Source organism: Podarcis vaucheri, assembly GCF_965113315.1.
Source record: "Podarcis vaucheri genome assembly, chromosome: 6".
NCBI lineage: Eukaryota > Metazoa > Chordata > Lepidosauria > Squamata > Lacertidae > Podarcis > Podarcis vaucheri.
The window spans coordinates 38,062,136-38,084,967 of NC_138764.1; the positions used below are offsets into that span (position 1 = coordinate 38,062,136).

General features: G+C 41.2%; 1 protein-coding gene across 19 annotated transcripts in view; it reads right to left on the reverse strand.

Annotated features, from left to right (window-relative positions):
- The window catches only part of ADGRL2 (adhesion G protein-coupled receptor L2), a 246,900-nt gene that overhangs the window by 23,477 nt on the left and 200,591 nt on the right, over window positions 1–22,832 (reverse strand). For 15 of the 19 annotated variants that reach the window (XM_082228074.1, XM_082228062.1, XM_082228073.1 and 12 more), the window contains 11 exons: window positions 20,737–21,033; window positions 20,071–20,174; window positions 18,262–18,447; window positions 17,488–17,526; window positions 12,704–12,887; window positions 10,077–10,199; window positions 9,610–9,815; window positions 8,128–8,301; window positions 6,527–6,733; window positions 4,523–4,743; window positions 2,460–2,526 (listed from right to left, as the gene is read on the reverse strand). In XM_082228074.1, coding sequence (XP_082084200.1) covers window positions 2,460–2,526; window positions 4,523–4,743; window positions 6,527–6,733; window positions 8,128–8,301; window positions 9,610–9,815; window positions 10,077–10,199; window positions 12,704–12,887; window positions 17,488–17,526; window positions 18,262–18,447; window positions 20,071–20,174; window positions 20,737–21,033 — 1,808 coding nt within the window. The remainder of the gene's footprint in view (window positions 1–2,459; window positions 2,527–4,522; window positions 4,744–6,526; window positions 6,734–8,127; window positions 8,302–9,609; window positions 9,816–10,076; window positions 10,200–12,703; window positions 12,888–17,487; window positions 17,527–18,261; window positions 18,448–20,070; window positions 20,175–20,736; window positions 21,034–22,832) is intronic. The other 4 variants (XM_082228076.1, XM_082228079.1, XM_082228064.1 and 1 more) reach the window with 1 other exon arrangement.

The following is a 22,832-nucleotide window of genomic DNA, read 5'->3' on the forward strand; positions in this document are numbered from 1 at the left end:
GAGGAGGGATGAGGCAGTGGTAAGGCTGGCACACTACAGAGGCACTGGCGGGAGAACTGGATTGGTTCCTCCGGTGTGTTGGGCACTGTACCAGCTCGCTGCTGCCTAACTACTCCTCCTCTGCCTCCTGGCAAGCAGCAGTGACACAGCCCAACTGGAGAGCAGGAGTGGTGGTGCCACATCGCGATGCCCTCTGCTACTGATGTGGCAGAACTCCTATTGCCACACTCCAGGCTTCAACCAGGAAGGGGAAGCATAACATGCAAGATTATCTCACTTACTATGAAACAATCACATTTTGAAAGAAACAGCTTGCCCCTTTGGAGAGAAAGGAAGTGGCTATGGCTTATTTTGGTGAGGTTCTAGCTTCTGTGTTGTGTTCCACGAACAACAGAAATTGTACCATGAGGAAAAGTGCTCACTTTCAAAAAATACCAAGGAGTCCTACATGCTGCTATACAGAATTAAAAGCTGCCATTTTTAATTATGATCTAAAAAGTCAGGAGTGGGAGCATCACTTCCAATATTATCTATACTGGCATATCTCAAATAAATTGCTGTGCCATGTTTCCTCTGCACACATTTCTATCAGCCGTGTTGCTTGAGATGATGAAAGGAGAAATTTTAAAAAATGAAACACTGTCCTTATAGTTGTGTGAATATGGAATGATGTACCTGCTCTATGATGCACACTTCTTATATGCCAGTGAGAACTTCAAGAATGAAGAAAGAAATCCTGTTTAACCACTGGAGTATTTTACCTCCTGTCAAATCCTCAGCCATATTGTGAATTAGCTAGAATCTGATTTTGCCACCGGACTACTATGTTGTGCAATCTGTGTATACCATATGCTAATGATCAAGCCAAATAGTTTTGTTTTTTTACTGTTCAATCATGATAAATATTGCACATACAGATTAGTCTTCCTGATTGGCATGAGTTGTGTTGTAGGGGGTGCAATGGCAAGGGAGAATTGGTATAAGTCACAAGTGATACTGATTTCCTCTGCACCACATCCCACACTATGCAAGAGGGGTCCGTCCCCTGACTCTCAGGAGTGTTCTGCAATGTGGAGGAGGGGCAAACCAAGCCACTGATTTAAATTTTGTGCATTATGTACAGTGTTTTTTAAAACATTTTAAGAATGTGATTTACAGTATGATTAACACAATGAACATGATGGGGAAAATAAATACTATTTGTCTGCGTACACCGTGCAGCTTTGCTGAGAAAAAAACTGCCTTCTCTGGACTCAGCTGGCAATCAAGGATAAAGACTGGCAACTCAGTTCTACAGAATGACATTAGGTGCCATGGGTACGACTCAATACATATAGTGGCTTAAAGGCTCAGACTGTAAGACTACTCCAAGAAGATAAATCTCTTCTTGAACAAGGCTGAATTTTGCACCAACACATCAGCTACAATGCAGCAATGTTTGGTAAAATGAAAAATGATACCTTCCCTCCCAAAAGGATCATTAGCATTTGCATTATAGAATGCGTGAGGAAGAATAGTTTGAAGGCACATGATAACTGCTAAAATTAAAAGGGTCTTTTCCTAAACAAGTACATGGGTGGGACACCACCTGAAAACCATCTTTACAAAGCTCTGAACTTCTTGGATGAAGAGCAAAGTATAATAAAAGAAAGAAAGTAAATAAAAGCCTATTAACAGTCCTGCTTTGAAAACAGCACTGTTTTAGTTCAGCCGGAACAGAGATAATATTCAATAAATGATGATATGTCAGGGATACTTTAGCTGAGATTCCTGCATTGCAGGGGGTTGGACTAGACAGCCCTTGGGGTCCCTTCCAACTCTATGATTCTACAAAGATATCTGAAAGGCTCTGAAACCAGAATGAAATACAGAAATCCCAAAAGTATCATCTCAAGGGGGGGGATAGCACTGTGCACAAATCAAAACTAAGACTTGTGATTCACATGCCAGCACAATGGTACAAAGTCTCTAGTCGAAATTTGCCGATTTGTGTACAAACCACAGAGAGAGGTTTCTGTATCTCACAATACTGGAACCCAAGGTCACGCAGTTAAGTTGAATATTGGAGTGTTGAATACTGGGACAGTCAAAATGAACACAGTGCATAGTAGAATTTCCTGCCACATGATGTGGTCTCCCCCCCCCCACTTGGATAGCTTTAAAAGGCAGTTAGACAAATAAGACTTTCAGTGGCTAGAAGTTGTGATGGCTGTCTTCTACCTCCAGTATCAATATCAGAGACAGCCCATGAGAAGTGCACTTTCCATGAGCATATGGTGAGAAGATGATGCTGGAGAACATGGGCCTATGGTCTTATCCAAAAGCGCTCTTGCTATGACAGTTTCATAGCAAATATAACCTGACTTTCAAAGTATTTTGGTCATTTCCACTGTAATAAATAAAGTGGATTGGGAGAGAGGCAGGCAGATAGGCGGAAAGCAAAGTGATAGTATTCTTACCAGAATAATGAAGGTAACAGGCCCAATGAAACTCCAGATAAAATAGTTGTCAACCTTGAGCCAGCAGCTGTTACAGGAAAATAAAAGAAAAGTGGTGTGAGAACAGCACATACACTCTATGTTACCAATGGAAAGTAGACATCTCTTAGGACTTATTCACATGGACTGGCTATGATGTGACCTTTTTTTAAGCAGTAACCCCAAGTGGACATCCATATGAAACCTATTCTTGAAAATGGATGCCATACACACCTGGCTGTCTTGCTTCCTTGTAGGTATGTTATTCCTGAGCATGATTTGGAGTGCCAAGTGGGAGAAGATTAACATCGTTCAATGGCATGGGCACCAAGGGAAACGGCATTAGCACACCATAAGTGTTCTACATTGAGAAAATCAGCCATGCAACTCTCTCTCTCAGTTAAATGCATGGAGATGTAATTCTGAACACGAGCATATGCATGAGAATGTGTCTGTTTATTGAGCTTTTTACTAAGGCTGTTCAACAAGACTTCCTTATGATCACCTGCTTTCATCTTTACGTTCATTAATTGTTGCCTATCAGTCCATTTACTTCACACTATTGCAAACCACCTGCACATGACACACACACACGCGCGCACACACACACACACACACACACACACACACACCATTGATGGTGGTGCTATAGTACCTTTTACACTTTTCAAATCTGGAACCTATCAAACCTCAGAATGAAACTCAAGGCCACATCCATTTTCCTTTCTCAATGCTTCTCATTCAAGCTTATTTATTTTCCCCTCCCCCCACTTCTTTTCAATGAAATGCAACAAAAAAAATAGTGATGTTGCCACTGGTACAGCTCACCTTAGAATGGGGTCAACCAACAAGTTGAAAAGCATCAAGCATTAAGAAGATGCCCTGTGTGGTACAGCTACTCAACCCCAAGGGGTACCCGGAAGTACAGGGCAACCACAAAAAGCCTGGTATTTGATTAAGCAACTCTGCTTCCTTTTGGGTTAGTATTTGATATAGGCCGTGAACCCAGGCAAGAGTATAGATGTGGGTCCCCCTCTCCCCACACAGCTTTTCTTTGTGCATTTAAAACATGATTTAGCTGTCCATCACTTGACTATCCCCAAGGAACGCCAACTCAGAAAATGATTAAATGTCATATTTCTTCTTCTTCTACAGAGCAGCATAATGCAAACAAAATGCCTCAGCCCCACTGCTGCAAATTTAATAGTTAAAACAAAAAACCCCAAACAGGATTAAACTAAATTACGCATCAGTTTATCGGGACTCACTTCACTTACTGATTCACTTTTCATATAGCACAGCTCCCTACGGAATCACTTTCGTTTGTCTTTCATCAACAGCAGAATCAAGCAGCTTGCTTGTATTCCAACAGTATCTGCCCATACTGTAACTAATTTCATCAAAGGACAAAGTAAGTTCTATTGGAAGGCACATTTATGCCTCTAGCAACATAAACCCTCAGAAATATTATTTTTCGGGGGTGTCTACCTTCTGTCACTTTGTATAAATATCCCTACTTTTTACAAATAGAAAACAGTGGGCTAATTTTAATCCGATTCTTTCCCGATAAATATTATCAAAGTGAACCACTGGGGCAGAAACCCTGCACTATCATTCTCCAGAAAGAGAACTGGCTAGAAAGCATGCTGAACAAAGAAGTCTAATGAAGTGTTAGCTTAAAACTAGGGCAGGGGGGTTAAAGCAAACCAGATACTTTTAAGTAAAGTAGAATTTTATTTTGTTTTATTTTACTTAATATTCATTGAAGGCCCCAAAAGTTATTTACTTTTTCTCCCAATTTGTTTCGGGTCAGTCTTTTGTGTTAAAAAGAAAGGTGGTAATTTAGAATCTTGCCTCTCCAGGGTACAAATTCTCTGAACCTAGAAAATTACAAAAGACCTGATTGGAATTTGCACACAGCCTTGCCATTCTCGTACCAATAAAGCTTTCTGGTGCTATTTTAGTCTGTCAGGGGTTCTGACAGCTAACACGCTTAAAAAAAAAAAGAATCGCCTGAAACACTCAGGTCACTAGCAATTACTTACGCATTTTGCGCTCCATAGCTGGAGTAGTCGATAGCTGCCGAGACACCAACAACAGTGGCAGGGAAGAGGTAGCCAGCAACATAGTAGTACTTCTTCCTAGAATATTCACTTTCAAATACTTCTACTAACATGAGATAGAGCTGCACCCCTTCTAGGCACATCCAGGCAAAGGCTGCCAGGAAGAAAAAGTGTAAGAGGCCTGCAAATATTGGGCATGCAATCTGCAAAGAAAAAGAAACAATCAAATGCAAGGTGCAACACTTTTCAACCTTCCCACTTAATCTGATGTATTCAGAAAATGAAGTAATGTGGATGTTAACAGCTTGGTTTGTAATGGCAGCATACTGTATATGAAATAATTGAACCCCCCCACACACACACACTGCCCCCCCAAACATAAAACTTCATATTCATAACTACTGAAAACTGTATTGTGTTCCCAGTAGCTGCAGCTTCTACTCTCTTGCACTCTGTGAGTTAAGATATGGAAAGTATGTGCCTATTAGCATTCTTTGACGCAATGGAATATCAAGTGTGGCAAGCAGTCCATTAATTTTTGGTAGCGCAATGTTAACACTCTGCTGTAAGGCTTATATTGCAGATGATTTGGTACAAGAAGATAAAGAGCCCCAGCTACTAGATGTATTATTTATACCTTCCGTTGAAAATTCTTATGCCTCCGTCAGAATATTCCATTTCCCTTTAAATATCAAATATCGTTGCTTTTTCTATTTTTAGGAAGATCTGCTATCATATCACTAGCCACACTCTGTAGATGAGTGCAGAACAAAATCCTACCGACTGACTCAATTCTAAGGGCAGCTTATTTTAGAAAAACCATGGGTTCAGCCTCATGCCTTGAGATTTAGGAAAAGGCTAATCTGAAGTGAGAAATGAAGACACACAAAGGAAAAGAATTCCATAGCTTTCTATCTCTTAAGGATAGGAATGTATTATTTCTGTGTAACACTCTCCTGTATCTGGGGGCGCTAGGTACATCTACCGGACAAGAGGCAGGTTTATCTAAAAACCCACTGCAGCCAACTGGGAGTTAAGCATTTAACTGCTTCCTTAGTTCCATTCGTCCCAGTGGAGCTGCAAAATCTGTTTCACTGGATTACAAAAAAGGATCTTGAACAATGAACATAAATAACAGAAACTACCATACATCAATCTGAATTGTCATCACTTGTACACGTATGATCTCCCTCCCTCCCTAATACACACACAATACAGTGGTACCTCGGGTTACATACGCTTCAGGTTACAGACGCTTCAGGTTACAGACTCCGCTAACCCAGAAATAGTACCTCGGGTTAAGAACTTTGCTTCAGGATGAGAACAGAAATTGTGCTGTGGCGGCAGTGGGATGCCCCATTAGCTAAAGTGGTGCTTCAGGTTAAGAACGGACCTCCGGAACGAATTAAGTACTTAACCCGAGGTACCACTGTATTGAAGGAAAATCTTGTTGGTCAATAGGTGGCTTAAATGCTAAACAATACCTCACAAGAAACTCTCTGACAGGCTTATTAAGCTTCTACTCGTTCCCAACTTAACGACATTGAACAGGCATGTTTTCTTGCTTTCTCTACATCAGAGGTTGCCAATGCAACACCTGTGGGTGCCAGTCGACCCTCCTGCCACCTTCTATGGCATCAATTTTTTTGTTGTTTAATCTAAACTGGTGTAAGTCTTTGTGACATAGTAAATTCTAAGCCATATATATTGGTAAACTGATCTTCCATGCAAAATCTCAACGCTCTCAAGCTAAATGAAATAGTTCCATCTTTGCATCTAAATCAGAAGTTTCAGACCTTAGCTGTTCAACCTTTGCTCTGCCTGCCATTATTTCCTGAGCCACCTACCTGTCCATGGGGAAAGTGGCTAAAGGTTGCATCGAAAAAGCAGACAACTGAGAAACTTCTTTTGGCCATCAAATACTTTACTGCTACCATTCCTTTCAGTGAGGTATCTTCAGATGTGTGTTAAACATAGAGGGCTTACCTTGTACTCCGTCTTATCGATGCCTATTAGGAAAATAAATTCTGCAATGAGGAGGTTGATGCAAAGGTTCTTGTGAATTGTGTTTCGGTCACTTTGAAGGCCGCGGAAGAAACAGAAAGTGAAGATGCAAATTGCCAGGCAGACAAGGGAAATGACAATCCCTACCCAGGTGATGACAGTGAGGAGTAAACCGTGCATTCCATTGTACTGGAAATGATGAAGAGGAAAGAAAATTAGTGTGGTCACTGATCAATACAAAACTAAAATATCAAGTTTCTCGCTAACACTTAGAAATTCCAACTTTGTTCAAAGGACAGCACAACAGCCTGTTCATTGACAGTTACAGAGATAAACACTGGAGATGAACTACCGGTAACTTTGAAAAAAATTATTATTATTATTATTATTATTATTATTATTATTATTATTATTTCCAATAACATGCCACATTTTAAGCCTAAGGGATGTTTGGGAAGGAGGACAGGGGAGGGAAAACATAATTTCTATATTCAATGCACAAATAAAGCATTGTTAAGGACATTAAAGGAAATTTAAGGAAATGAGAGATCTTCCGTATAAACCATATGTTCCATAAATGGAATGGATGAATAACTCTCATTGTGTGATCCAGTTAGAGTAGGTGAGGCTGTCAGGCTCCTTGGCCAGTGATACAGCTCATGGCCAGGTAAGAGAAAATTAAGATCTTTTATTATCATTCCCATGGCTCTATAGCTCAGTAGCATCTAGAAGAACTTGTACTTTATAGTTCTTGGTAGTTTTTGATTTTTTCAGTACAGGATTCCTTTCCAGTACTTGCATAACCCATTGGTGAATTACACAACACTTTCTACAGATTTAAAGGATAGGTAAGAAGAGTTCATAGGTGGAATGTATTGTGGAAATGATTATATTTATTTAAATGTGGTAATCTGGGGGAACTAGAGGCAGGGTCAATGAAGTCACTGTTTACATGTATAGACAGGATGCAAAATGATATCAATAGGATAGCAAAGAAGGACTTGTCACAGCAGACTTTATGTTTTGCACTGTTATATGTGAGTTTCAATGTCTTGCATAACTCAGCTCTATAATGCCCTCAGAATTGATGCCATCCAGATACCTAATGCGTGGGTCTAGAGAATGCAGAGCAGAATACACACTTCCCTTTTAAGTATGCTTTTGAAAGGTGTAAATATCCATCCCTTTGTCAACAGTTAACCAGTCCCAATGTGAATTTGCAGCCTTAACTGCAATCCTATCAGAAATCTACAAAATGCTTTGAGAAAGCAAGAGTATGTCGGAGAACTTAAAATTGCCAGAAAGCAGAAATATTGGTATATAATGATAGGGGAAGCCTGTATATTTGAGCTCCTTTAATGAAATGGCATTCAGCATTAAATATAAGGTGCTGAACAGACACATTCTTTTTCTTCATTTTACATCTGAACCTATGGAACACAAAGGTCATATCTGAAATGAGATGTCCAGAAGGATCCTGAAATTATACTAAAATCCGACTGTATAGATAGTTCAAACATAGAGAAGTTAAAGTGGGTTTTCTAAATGTCATTTGGTTGCCGATTAAAGGCATTGTTCCTTACCGCAATTCCCCTATGTGCCATGAGGATTGCAAAATTGGTTAGGTGGCTACATGCACACGTGGTATGCGTTTTATTTGTGTCAATCAGCTTGCATCCTTGAGTTGACCAATAGCCCATCATAGTCCGTTCAGAGTAGTTCCAGAAGGAACAATTTGCATTGAAATAATTCTTGGTCTGCAAAACACCAGGATGAAAGAAAATTAGAACTGTAAACCCAGAAATGACAAGTATGGCACAATGGGCATAGAATACAATTTGGATTACATTCTCCACATTTTTGTGGTTTGCTGTTTTGGAGCACAATTGAATAAGGGGCATAGGTTCATACACCATTAAACAGCAATTAAGGTGACCTAGGATAGACTGTGGTGGATTGTACCCAGCATTAGCAAACCCGACAAGAACATGTTGAACAAGCCTACCACCTAGTTATAAAGTGGGTCTAATAGTTTAAAATATGCCAAAGTGCAATCCACATTACTATAGATCTAATTTTAATCAATCAGTTTCCTACTTGCTGTTCAATGTTCATACTGTGCACTTGTGGCCATTTCTGCCGATCCTGCAGCAGTAGATTCATGAAGTTTCTCTAAAGGGCTTCTTGAATAATTGAGGATTTACTAACGAATTCACTTTCCTTTTCTCAATTTCCATCAAGTCTAAAGGATCACTAGACATAATAATTCAGATTAAACTGAACTGAAAAACTAGTCTGGGGAAAAACACCTAGATAGGGGATTTTTCCTTTCTTTTTTCAAGAGTCTTCTCTTTTGGTAAATGGAAAATCTCAGCTGGGAAAACAAAATCGTAGCATTGGAAGGGATCCTGAGGGTCATCTAGTCCAAACCCCTGCAATACAGGAATCTCAACTAGATCATACATGACAGATCTAACCTCTGCTAAAAACAACAACTACTCTAAAGAGTCTGTTCCACTGTTGAGCAGCTCTTATTGTCAAAAAGTTCTTCCTGATGTTTAGTCGTATTACTACCACCTGACTAGTTCAAGCACAGAGAAGTTAAACCTAGTGTCAAGCAGAATGCAGAAAACAGCACCAGATTCCCTCGTTGACTAAAACCTATCTGAACGATTAGTGAATGGGCTCCAGGAGACAGAATGGAATTAAAGCAAAATGCTCTAAGTTCCATTAAAATTTTGCTGCATTAAGGAAGCAAAATCATAAGAGCTGGTGTTTTTCTGTCCTGCTGCTAAGGTAAGAGTTAATTTTCACTTAGGAACAAATTAGAGCCATTTACATTTTCATGTTGATTACCGAATTAGCTTTCATTAAGAATACACTTAAGTTCTAATAATCACTGAACCAGGCTCATTTAATTTTATGTTCGTAGACTTAAACAAACCTGTGCCTCTGACCTAGTCCGACATTTAAAATTCAAATTGAAAGATCCACCCCCGTCCCTTCTTTGCTCTTTGCTCTTGCTGATTTTATGACCTTCCCATTAATTCATTACCATAACTCACATCAATGTGTGCCAGGGTGAAAAGAACAGGGTCTGTCAAGTACACGCGACTGGACTCCTTGTTGATGGAGGCTGCAATGACGTCAGAGTTCACAGCGATGGTACTGTTCCTGCCAGCAAACTCTCCTCCCAGTTTGATGGTTGCATTTTCCGTACTGAGGAACTGGCCCAAGCTTTTGTAAATTATGAAAACCAGCTTTGCTAACCCTGTGAAAAGAAAGCTATTATAGTCACTTTAAATAACATGGCATGTTTTAAATAGCCTATCCCTCCCCAGCTTTAGTGCAGAAAGATTGATTCGAGTAAAAAAAAAGAAAGAAAGAAAAATGGCAGCCTAATGTTATTTACAAATGAGAGCTATCGACTGGCTATTTTTAATGTTGCTGAGGGTGTATTATTATAACACAGCAAACCCTTCCAAAATTAAGTTGCTACAGCTGAAAAATAAATGGTTTGCAAAAGACATACCGCTTCTGCTGTTCTGCTTCACAGTGTTCGAAGAGAGCTGGATAGAATTGCCTCCTGCGTTGCCCTGGGGGAATTTCAAGTCCTGCACCTGTCCTTCTGTACTCAGCACTGCAACTTCCAAGACTAGGTGGACACAAAGCAAGAAGAAGGTTTTTGTTTTCTGTGGTCAGATTTGGCTGGTGTTTTCCTTTTCCTTTTTTTCCTTTCGCGATGCTTATTTTCTTGCTTGTACATGACAGATGCATACCGGTAGCATTGGAGTCGTTTTCCTTTAAATTTTAATCAAACCCGAGTGCAGATGCACAAAAGTAACAGCACGCCAGTTCAAAGAACATGACAGCCAACCTGGTTTTAATGTGAGCCTAAGAGAGATCACTTCAAAAGTCCCAAGAGTTCTTAGTTGGAAGAAATGCTTAACTTTTGGAGACCAAAGCAGCCATGATGCATGAATTTTTAGTGTTTGTGTCCTACTTGCTATTGCTATGCCTAATCTTTCAGCAACAGGAAGCCAGAGGAGATGATCATTAAAACTGTCAGAATGGGACTGGGGGCATCTAGGCTTAAATCTCTGTAGGGTGACCATGGCTCAGTCATTGTATTTTAGCCTAACCTACTTAAATTAAGGACGCGGGTGGCGCTGTGGGCTAAAGCCTCAACGCCTAGGGCTTGCCGATCGAAAGGTCGGCGGTTCGAATCCCCGCGGCGGGGTGCGCTCCCGCTGCTCGGTCCCAGCGCCTGCCCACCTAGCAGTTCGAAAGCACCCCCGGGGGCAAGTAGATAAATAGGTACCGCTTACCAGCGGGAAGGTAAACGGCGTTCCGTGTGCGGCTCTGGCTCGCCAGAGCAGCGTTGTCACGCTGGCCACGTGACCCGGAAGTGTCCCCGGACAGCGCTGGCCCCCGGCCAATAGATGTGAGATGGGCGCACAAACCCCAGAGTCTGTCAAGACTGGCCCGTTCGGGCAGGGGTACCTTTACCTTTACCTTACTTAAATTAAAGGGGTGCTGGAGGGAATAACAATGGGCATGACTCTGGGGAAAGGTAGGATATGGACAGTGCTTTTTTTCAGGGGTTACTCCAGAGTATGCAGTAATGGTACCTCTTTTGTTTTTGTTAAAAACTGTAGCAGGGTGAGTACCAGCAGCTATTTTTCTAGGGTGGGGAAAGGGTATATATTTATTAATGTAAATCGATAAACTAAATATGGAAAAAATCATTAGTTGATAGCAACTAGTTGGGCAGGGTGTGACAGAATGGTGGAACCCACCGCTGCATCTACAACTCTCACACCGGCCAGGGGAGATGGCTGGCGGAGGGGGAAAGCAGGTTGCTGCAGCAGCCTGGAGGTATTGCAGTGATCCAGCCAAGCTCAGGACCGATGCCAGCAGGTGAAGAGGTCCAGCTCAGCACCTCCTCTTTCCTGGAACATGGCTTCCACTGATGGTACTTCTGCTTATTGTGGGGGAGACTCTACATGCTGACCTCACTCTGCAGGCTGATAGTGGCAGTCAGTGTGATGACTGGGTGGTGAGGCACCTCAAGCCAATCCGTCCCCCCAGCCCACCAGGCCTGGTACAAAGGGGATTTGCTTCACAGCCAAAGGCCCACTTAACCTAGATGAATTTACTTTGGAGTAGACATCCTTAGCATTCCACAGCTGATCATCTGCAAACTCTGCTTCCACCTTTAGCAACAGAAACATGCACCACCTCATTCACAAATCCACGTACCTGACATTCTCCCATTCATAAATTAGTTTTTCCATTTTAAAGTCTAGTCTTGAAATGTCTGTGACATATGTGTGCTCTACCTCCTAATATGTAGACTGGTATAAGCCTCAAGGACGCAAGGAGAATGGCATTTTACATCTATACACAACAACCTTCTTAACCACAACAAGATATACCTGTATGTCCCTAATGCATAATAGTTTCATTTCCCTGCCAGCATTTAAATGATAAATTATGCTCAAAGTGTCGGTAGCTATTTTGCAATCTGCAAAGCATGGCTATTTTGTATTGTGGGAGATGTGGCTCACTGAACACACTTTCACCTGAAGGCAGTTGTGCTTAATGCAAACATTTAGTCTATGTGCTATGTGCCCAAAGTTGGCAATGCGCTCTCCCTGAAAGTAATCTACATTCATTAGGAATCGATTATGTATAAAGGAGAAAGAGTTTCTACCATGAGGACTGAAAAATATGTATGTATTTTCTATCATTTATGTAGCACATTTTTCAAAGTGTTCAAAGCGCTACATACACATTTTATCCAGAAATATTTACAATAATCCTTCAGAAGTAGCCCAACATTATTAGCTCCATAATTCAGATGAGAATAAGATAAAGGTTACTTGCCTAAGTCCTTTGACTTAATTTTGTTAGCCAAAAATATTCGAACTAGGAATTTTCGGGGTTACAATCTTAGTCGCTATCTGTTCTATAACCAGAACATCAATCTATAATGGTTTTCCATTTTTAAAATGCAGAGGTTTCTGTATTATTTTCATGTAATATATTCCTAATGGGGCAAATTACACTGTGGAATATATGGACATCCCAAACCACTGGGTTTGGTGGACTCTTCCCACGGTGTGATGCCAAGCGTTTCAAGACGTATTCACTTACCAATGTGATCTGTAGGCATTGCGACCCTTGTTGGTTCTAAGAGGTTGTCAGCCAAGACAAAGGCCCCTTCTTCCAGGGTATCAAGTAACATGGTTGCAGCATGTGCCCGTTCAGAGGAATTCATATCTCTCCAGGAGTCTAGCGCTTGGGTCCTAAGCAGGTTGTCCACCGTGTCAACAATAGCCTGCATTCAGTAGAAAAATATTAGGCCTTGCTGCCTTAAGGCAACAGGAGAGAGTCCCTAACATGATCTGATGACAATTACAATATTTAACTGTCAACGTGATTTGCGGTGATTTAAAGACCAAAAGGCTACCGCTTTCTTCGTATAACAAAGAGCATTGATATAAGAAGCCTTGGAGCAGCAGTGAAAAAGAATATTATTAGCATACTGAAGCATATAAAAAGGGAACGCTCATGGCTTTAATTTTAAAGTTCCTCCAGCCAGGCTAGAGCTATACTGGGCTCTGATGTGCACGTTAAGTTCGGCAGGAGCAGAGGATTTCCCCATTTATTCAGAACTGAGGATTGATCAGTAGCGGCCTGATCTCACATACTTACACTCACATTAAGATGCTCACAAAATAATATGCAATTAAGGAGGATTTTTTAAAGGATCTTTAGTGAAAACACGATATTTGTCAATTGAAGGGAGGCTCTTACGTTAACGCGTAATGTGGGTGATTGCTGAATCACCATGTCCCATTTACCTAGTTACAATGTGTCATTAGGTGCCTATATCTATATCTGCATATGATTTGGCTGATTTCAAAAACAAATGGAAATGCAAGCAGGGTGCGCCACACAAATAAAAAGATGTCGCACCCAGAACACTGCTCCACACCTGAATGGATAGAAAAAAGTCGGGTCAGGACTATCTATTGTCAGGAGCAAAATTAATTAGCCTAATCCATCTTAATATCCTCTTTCTGTCTGAATTGTGAGTCTCAACAATGGCAGGTGGGAGATACTTTTGGAGTGGAATGAAAGGATTTTCTTCCCCTCTTCTCTAATGGGAAATAGAAGAGTCAAACTGCTCACACTGATACTGCTTCAGCCATTAAATAGAGTGGAACAGAAATTGGTCTGCAGAGGCCATATTCATTAGTCACCAAGAAATACGGATCGGAGCCTCTGATCTGAGTTACAAATGAATCCTCTGTCGCGAAGTGAGGACTTGCTTCATTTGCATAGCATCAGCCGGCTTTCGATTTGTAATTTTAAGAGGTTTTTATTAGTCTTAGCCAAACTGGGAAGCTCATTTGAGACCTACTAAAAATGATCTCAGCGAGAAATTAAAGCTGCGCTGCAGTTCGTGTTGCGTGTATACACACGTCCTGATGGCTGCATGCATCCATTAGCCCGATTCACTCCTTATATTTTTAATGTTGTCTGACTGGCTGCTTTTCTTCGGTCACATTAAAATAGTCAGCTCTTTAATGACACTATTTCTTGTCAAAGGTGGCTGGGGAGGGAGGTGGAGAGTTAGAATAAATTCCCAGGCCATGCCACAGTCCAAAGGTAGCAAGGTCTTTTGGGTAGTGGTGCCGCATACACAGAACATCTTCATCAGAGAGGCTTGCCTGGTGCCCCCCTGCATTGTGCCAAGTGTAGACCTTTATATTCTTCCAGGACAGGCACATTTTTAAATATGCTTAATTCCTTGCCTCCTCTCCCACACAATCCGGGAGATGTCAACCCTGACGTGTTCTAGATGCCCATCAAAAGCTTAGTTATTTGCTTGGGCATTTTTGACTGTTAATCTGCCCCCCCCCCCCTGCACTCCTCAGTATTTTGTTTTAGTATTCCGATTATGGATTTTTAGTGACAACATGTATTTTCATCTTATTTGTATTCTAGCCTTACAGTTTTATGGATTGGTTGTTTTTTTTTTAAAAAAAAAAACTTGGTAAATTGCTTAGAGAGGGTTTTTTTTTGTTTTTACATTAAGCTGCCTATAAATTGCTAACATAAATGTTTTCCCCTTGCCAGTTTAAAACTGATTTTGTACTGCTGTGTTTGTTTATGCTGGCTTTGGGGTGGTTTTACGTGCTAAGTTGTATTTGTATAATTGGATTTTGTGTGTGTGTTTAAACTATGAGTTGTATTAAGTTTTACTCAGAGTAGGCACGTAGAAAGTAATGAACATGGCTAAGTTAGGTACATCAATTGCAACAGGAGTACTCTGAGTACAACATAGTTGAATACCAACCACTAGAGAACTGAATTCATGGATGGTATATAAATGTAGCAATAATAATCACGAAGGGTGGAGGGGGTCGTGTAGCAGATGTACACGTGCCCAACCATTAGCATAGACTTCTGATGTGGGGTAGCCTACAAATGTAGGCTTCTCTGGGTATTAGAAGCCTATGTGTCCGGACATCCATGTGCAAAGGCTTCCCCCACCTCAGACATCCACACTTAATACATGGATGGCAGGAGTGGTGCCTGAAGGAGCCCCTTTCTACTCATATTGCCCCTTTACAAGAGTAAAATGTGAAGGAGGCTTCAGACCCCACTGATTTCAGTGGAGAATATTTATGTGTGTGCTCAACCTCCTCATTCAAATAAATCACTGGGAATTAACGCCTCACTTAAGATTGGCTCGTAACCCTAGATTCTCGCTATCACAGTGACAAAACATTTTCAGTAGCAAGCACACACACGGTTATTACTTTTTATCCAATGACATTTATCTTCAAAGGTGAACTGCAAATGCAACTGTAAAAAAGAAATCAACCCAATTCAGCAGACTTTGCTTTGCGTCCCCACTCACTGGCTTTATAAGAGAACAGTTATCACAGTATAATTTAAGATACATGTGGTTCCCCCCTGCCCCCTACTCTCCTTTTCTTGCAAAACCGCTTGATGCAACTGAACACACTTCAGTTACAGATAGGTAGCCGTGTTGGTCTGTCATACTCAAAATAAAAAAATTCCTTCCAGTAGCACCTTAAAGACCAACTAAGTTAGTTCTTGGTATAAGCTTTCGTGTGCATGCACACTTCTTCAGATAAATATGTGTATCTGAAGAAGTGTGCATGCACACGAAAGCTTATACCAAGAACTAACTTAGTTGGTCTTTAAGGTGCTACTGGAAGGAATTTTTTTATTTTGAACACACTTCAGTCTCCCCAAAGTTTTATCAGCAGCTGAATGTAAAAGCGAGGGGAAAATGTCATCTGGGCTGAGAGCAGATGTAACATGTTCCATGGTTAAGCAATCAACAGCCAGCCAAGGGATTGGGCAGGACCTTTTTCTGGCCTTTGGTAAGATGCATACCCCATAGATAAATATGCCTGCACCTAGGACTAACTGGGATGCCTGTTAACCCTGGATGTGAAACCATGGTGTAATTCTGCATTAAGTTCTGGTAAGCTCCAACTGTAGTTGGCATTTCTGCAGATGCTATAGCTTTCATCACAGCTAGTTCCTTCGCGGAGTGGGACGATTTGTAACTCCAGAGAAAGGGGTTAAGGAAAAGGAGTGAACAATAAACTGGTCCGCTCTCAGTTGCACAGTTGTTCTTAAGCAGTTGGACAACATTACATCTCTTAGGAGCCTTTATATTATTGATTTTATTCTATGCTGCGCTGCTTCAGTGTTTTTTTTTAAATTGCTATTTTTAATACCAATTGGTAACATTGCAAAAGAAAAAACTACGAAGACATATGGATCGCATGTTTCAAAACAAATCAGCAGCAGGCTTTCATTTTTCATCCAACATCCCACCACTGTTGAAAAACTGACATTAACCAGAACAGAATACACATAGTAAGACCTGAAAGACATTCCAAGTTCCTTAGTATCTTTATGCCTCTCCTGGTATATGGGAAACAGGATATGCTTCCAGGAGAATATAAGGAAAGTTTGCACTGTATCTGTAACTCAAATGATCAAAGCTGGCCTTTGTTAACTCCACACACACACACACACACACACACACACACGCTTCCCTGGTGTCACACACACAAAATAGAACTCGCTGAATTCAAGAGTGCACAAAAATAAAATAAAATGTAGGGTAGTTTAACATGTGTATGTGTTGGGGTTTTTGTTTTTTCATCATGCACAAGCATGGGATGTAATCCATAAGACACTCTTGCCACACAAACTCCACTGAACCAATGGAAGTCACGAGGCAGCAGTGATTAGTGGATTCCACTAGATATGGCTACACAGTCTTTGATACACAGAGCTGCAAACACAAAACCCAGGTTCAAGGGGTACAGCTGTAGCTCTATGATAGAGCATCTGCACTGCATGCAGAAAAGTCCCAACTTTAATCCCCAGCATTTCCAGGCAGGTCTGGCAATGTCCCCAGTCTGAAACCCTGGAGAGCGGCTACCAGCCAGTGTAGGCAATACTGAGCTATGTGGATCTATAGTCTGACTCAGTATAAGGCAACTTCCTGTGTTCCCATGTCAAACAATTTGTGCCCATTGCCAGTTTTGTTTTCCTTCCACAGGCACAATACCATGAGGAAGCAAAACTGTTCTTATTTCCAATTCAGATAAAAGCTCCATGGCTGCTTTTTTTTTTGAGAAAAGGAGGAGGAAAGGAAGTATCGATTATATCGATTTATTATTTACGATTGGCTTTTTCTGAAGGTATTATACCTGTGCAAAGCCAATACCTTTTTTTGTACAATTGCTGTGGGGAAGGCACAGTGCACAATTATCAAAGACTGAAATACATAGGGACATGCAGCAGGAGGGGAAAAGCGTGGCAGCAGGTGACTGAAGCAGGGACGAAGCAAGGTGACAGCACAGGAGAGATACCTTAAGGTAAGACCTGCATGTCTTCTCTCGCTTTTGGAGCTTGGTAATAAGACAAAAAACACACATCAGAGGTTAGACATTTTTTCTTTTTTAAAGGGTAATAGGATTAGTACTACTCAATCATTGTTCAAACGCTTATATGCTAACTGGAGAAATAAGATCTGCTGATAAAGTTAACAATCTTAAAGTGTGTTAAAGTATCACTTCCAGATGAATCTGCGGGTTTTTAAGGGAGTGAATGAAGCACAAGGCCATTCCAGTGCACTAAGGTTAGTTCATGGCTTGGTATGTCAAATGCTTCTAGGATCCCAAATCACATTAGTAAGAAGGTCACAGCAAAAAAATAAATAAATGAGTATTCATTTTTCCCTGCCGCAGTGTCTCCCCCCCCCCCCCCGGGTTGAGAGTTATAAAGGATCAAAGGACACAACAGGTCTGAATCTTATTGATGCCTTAATCATTGTTCTGTTTCAGGCTGCTGCTAAAGTATAATTAACATTATCCGTTCAATTCCTTCTGCTCACATGGGAACGGTCACATTCTGTTCTCGTGTGCCACCAGCCTTTGGGGACTCTGACACAGCATCAGAATCCACATGTCTCCATGAATTTGTTGGTCCCCTCCCCCCCCCAAAAAAAACCCCTAAATGTGCCCTACTTCAAATGACTAGTGCAAAATACAGGCATATGTTTTGCAAGAGAAAAGAAAGAAAGCCACAAGGCCAGGTTGTTCCTAATGCACACCAGAGAAGGCTATTCAGGTTTTGGTATCTACCTTGTTATAACTCCGTCCCGCAGAGTCCTTCTCGTTAGGCTTCAGATCTTGCAGCTGAGCATCAAGAATATCCACCAACTGTTCCATCAGTCTGACTGAAGAACTCACATCACCAGCGTAGATTTGTCCTTTGGTATGTTTAGCCAGTTCATTGGCAAGGCTAGCAGCATTTTCTCCACTTCTGATCTGAAATGACAATTTAAATTATTTTAGGGATGCCCCCACTGCCACTTAATTCTTAGAACACTTTATTTCTAAATAGAAAGGTGGGTTATTTTTTGTTACATCTTTTTTATATATCTTTCAAAGTTGTTTTGTCCTTAAAAAAACAACTGCCCTACACCCACAAAAAATGAGATATAATAATAATAATAATAATAATAATAATAATAATAATAATAATTTATTATTTATACCCCCGCCCATCTGGCTGGGTTTCCCCAGCCACTCTGGGCGGCTTCCAAAAGAATATTAAAATACTGTGATACATCAAACATTAAAAGCTTCCCTAAAAAGGGCTGCCTTCAGATGAGATAATATGCAACACTGCTTAGATTTAGTAAAGTGCTATATGCATTGATGGTGATCTATCTATCTATCTATCTATCTATCTATCTATCATGTCAATTCCAAGCATTCCATTCTACTCTCTCAATGCTCCATCACATTTTCAGTGTGACCAACAAATTCTATGCAGAATGGGGCTACGGAAATAGTAGAAGACTTGATTCTTAATCGCCAGGATCTGCAGGGCTAAGGAATGAGCCCCCTTTTCCCAAGTGTCTGCTTTCTTCTCCAGGAGTGAATGGCCACCATTCATCCCGTGGTGGGATGATAAAGTGCTGCATGGAGAACTCTGCATTTGCAGGGAGCAAACCCAACCAATCTCCGCAGGCATTTGAGATTTTTCCCCCCTTTGTGCTTCTTTGGAGGAAGCGGTGGGAAATGAGGCAGTTTGTTTGTGATGTTTCCTCCCACCCGCAATCTCCAAGAGCTGGGTTTCAGCACAGGGCAGTCCATCTGAAACACAGGCTCTTTTGTGGGGTGGGGAGTGTAACATAGGATATCTTTATTTGCTTTTCACCCCAGCAGTTACGGAGGCTGTCAATGTGGCAGGCAGAACGAAGAGCGGTGTCAGTACAGTACAGCTCAAATATTTAGGAAACGAGAATGGGATACAAGAGCTGATAGCTAAGGACAGAAACTGTCCATCCTCTCCCTCTCTTATGCATATTAACTTTCACAAGGATTTCCTGCTAGCAACACAGTGTTTTAAAAATTTCCTTAATTTTACTTATAGACCACCCTTTATTAAACCAAATAAAAATACAGAGCAGGTGCTCAATGAATGGCTGTTCCGTTAATGTCTCCATGCTTGTGTACCTTTGCTGAAAAATCCCTTAGCTCCAGCTAGGCAAAGATCAAAGCAGAGGAAACAGCCTTTTCCTTGGTGCAAATATGATGGGCAGCACCATTTCCTGTGAAGGATGTGGGAACTGTAGCTCTTGGAAGGAGAAGATGCTCCGTTGAAAGCTAGGAGAGCCCTATAACTGCCACATCCTCTGCTTTAACTGTCACCTGGCTGAAACCAACATTGTTTGCCTTGAGGCAGAGTAAGCAGCAGTTTGCAAGGTGAAACCACAAGTGCGTTTGCCCCAACCCTCGAAGTGAGCAATCTCATGACATATTAAAGCCCTGGGATGGCAGGGCACTTGATTTAGTTTCGCGCAACGTTCCCAGTGTTTGTCATAAGCATCTGTGCTGGTAATCATGGGCATGGTATCATATCAAAAATATTTTCCAACCCACCTTCTGAGCCAGCTGGTTTACCCAGTGTGAAGTACAGTTGCTAAGATCAGGACCATTCGGGTTCCATTTTCCAGTGGAAACCATGCAGAGGTATGAAGCTGTTCCTATATAAAAGATGAGGAAAAATGAAATGGAGGTAAGAGTGTTCAAGCTGTACGTGCATGTGTACATATTTTTTAATGTTTCGTAAGCACCTGGGAAATACTGGATTAGGGCTTCAGTACTTAAGTCGCTTTAAAAGAGACTAAGGAAGCCTGTAGGAAAATGAGGTAACAAAAGGCAATGCTGCCAATTAAAAGCAATGCTAACAAAGCCAGGACAAAATATCAGACTTTATGCTGAATAAACAGAGAGAAAAAGAAAAAGCTCTAGCATTTTCTGGAAACCATCCAAAGTGGAGTTCATAATGAGAAATACAGCAGAAAGCAAGTGTGGCTGAAGTCCTGTCTGTTGCAAAGACCTATGATCTGGAATCCTCGAGAAGGGGCTGGAATGTAATTCTGTACCTAGGCTCCAATGCCCTCTACAGCTTAAAACCTGAAGGTGCCATTTCCTTGCAAGCAGCCAAGATCATAAGAAAGGTAGTCCGAGACTAAGGAAAAGAGGGTTCAAGATATAGACACCGGAATGTTTATTTAAGCTGAAAATCCAGTTTTAAGGTCTTACCACGAGTTCCTTTGGGACAGGGGCGTTCCACCATGTTTCCTCTTGGAGTCTGAGGCCAAGTTATATCCCTTTTCACCTCAAGTTCACAGAACCTCTCTGGCAAAGGGAAAAAGCTTGTAACAGGAGGAATTTTGGTCGTTGATACTGCTGGCGGTGGCTTGGGGCCTTTGCTTTCATCCCCCTTCCCCCCAGGTAATGTTGTGCTAATTGGAATTTTCTGTGGCGTGGTGCTTGTAGTTGACACAGTTGTCTTGTACAGCTCTGTGGAAGGAGTTATGGTCTCGGCTGTGGTAGGCACTGGGGAGAGAAAAGCAGTGTTACACAGAGAAGTACCCAGAGAAGTGGTTGTGAAAACATTTACACCTGTAAGTATTTCCCTTATAAAATTAAAGTCTCATAGATTCAATATATGAGAGAAAGAAAATGAATTGCCAGGTTTTCTGGGGAAATGACTGGATGATAAAAATTATATGTGAGCAGCAGCAATGATGGTAGTAGCAGTAGTAACATCATCATCATCATCTTCATACCATCTAGATATGCCACCTAGCTACCAAGAGAGCCATTTCTGGCAAGATAGCAGAATACACAATTTAGAATAATTTGACAGATATAATGTGACTTTTTCACCAACCCATTGCTCCCTGTTAAATGCTTCTGAGGAGGACTCTCTGGAACAACGTGGGGAATGATTGGGAAGGAATCACAATGGCTATGTTCTACTTCCACTGCTAGAGGTGGTAAACCTCAGAATTGTAGTTACTGAGAATCGCAAGTAGGGAGAACACTATTACACTCAATTTCTGCTTGTGGGTTTCCCATAGGTATCTGACTGGTCACTATCAGAACAGGACGTTGGATAGCCTGATCTAGCAGGGCTCTACTTGTGTTCCTGTGTTCTTAATGAGTGAATGATCCACCTGCCTTCTTCATTCAGCAGGAACCATTTCCTGGATACCCATTCCCTCTGCAAACGGGAGGAGCTCTTCCATGGCTGGAACACCAAGGATCCTAAGCATTTATACTAAGAAGTCTCATTGATTTCAATAATAGAGTAAGTGTGAACAGGAATGCAATCTCAGTATACTGCTGGCAGCACATATTCTCATCTCTCTCTCTCCCTCTTACACCCCCCCACACCCCCATCTACCAAATAGTTATATTTCTAAAGACTTCGACTCCCTAGAGCAGGCTTCCTCAAACTCGGTCCTCCAGATGTTTTTGGCCTACAACTCCCATGATCCCTAGCTAGCAGGACCAGTGGTCAGGGATGATGGGAATTGTAGTCTCAAAACATCTGGAGGGCCGAGTTTGAGGAAGCCTGCCCTAGAGGCCTTAATAATGATTTATTTCTGTATGATAAAATGTGTGTGAATACTTTTAAACAAAGAAAACATGGCAGAATCTACACTATAAAACTAAGTTCTATATTTGAAAAGCAAAACAAACAAGGAAGCAACAAATGAACAGAATCCAAAACGAAAAAGTAGGTTGTAAATAACCAGGCCGTTTACACACAAAAAACCACCCTAACTTCATGTCATCCACTCTGCAACTTACAGCAAGATAATTACTGTAACATCTTCCCACCCGGCAGTCATTTTTGCTTGAGAGATTTCCAGCATGCCTGATTAGACCCAAACAGAAAAAAAGCCTCGCATGCATGTGTTGTTTTAGTGTTTCAACATCTCAGCCTTTAAACATTCCCCTTTCCCTATTTTGATAGAGCAGGTGTGAAGAAAGAACTAATTCAAGCCAATGGCAAGTACACAGACAGCTTAATCATCGATGTCAAGAAAACTGGATTTGAACAAGAAACTTCTGGTTTGGGTTCTGTAATTGGTAGTTCTATCAAGCTGACAACATTCAAATTAAAATACATAGGTTTTTTTTCCACATACAAAACATTCCCATTGTACGTAAGATTCCCAAGAGTAAATAACCTAGTATATGCCGAAGATTATGCTGTTCCACTCAGGACTAATAATTATCACAACTAGACTTTCTTTATACAATAATGAATAAGGCATAGAATCATTGACTGTACTTTAAATGGACTGAATGTGTGTCGGGGGGAGCTTCTGTGTGTGGCAAAT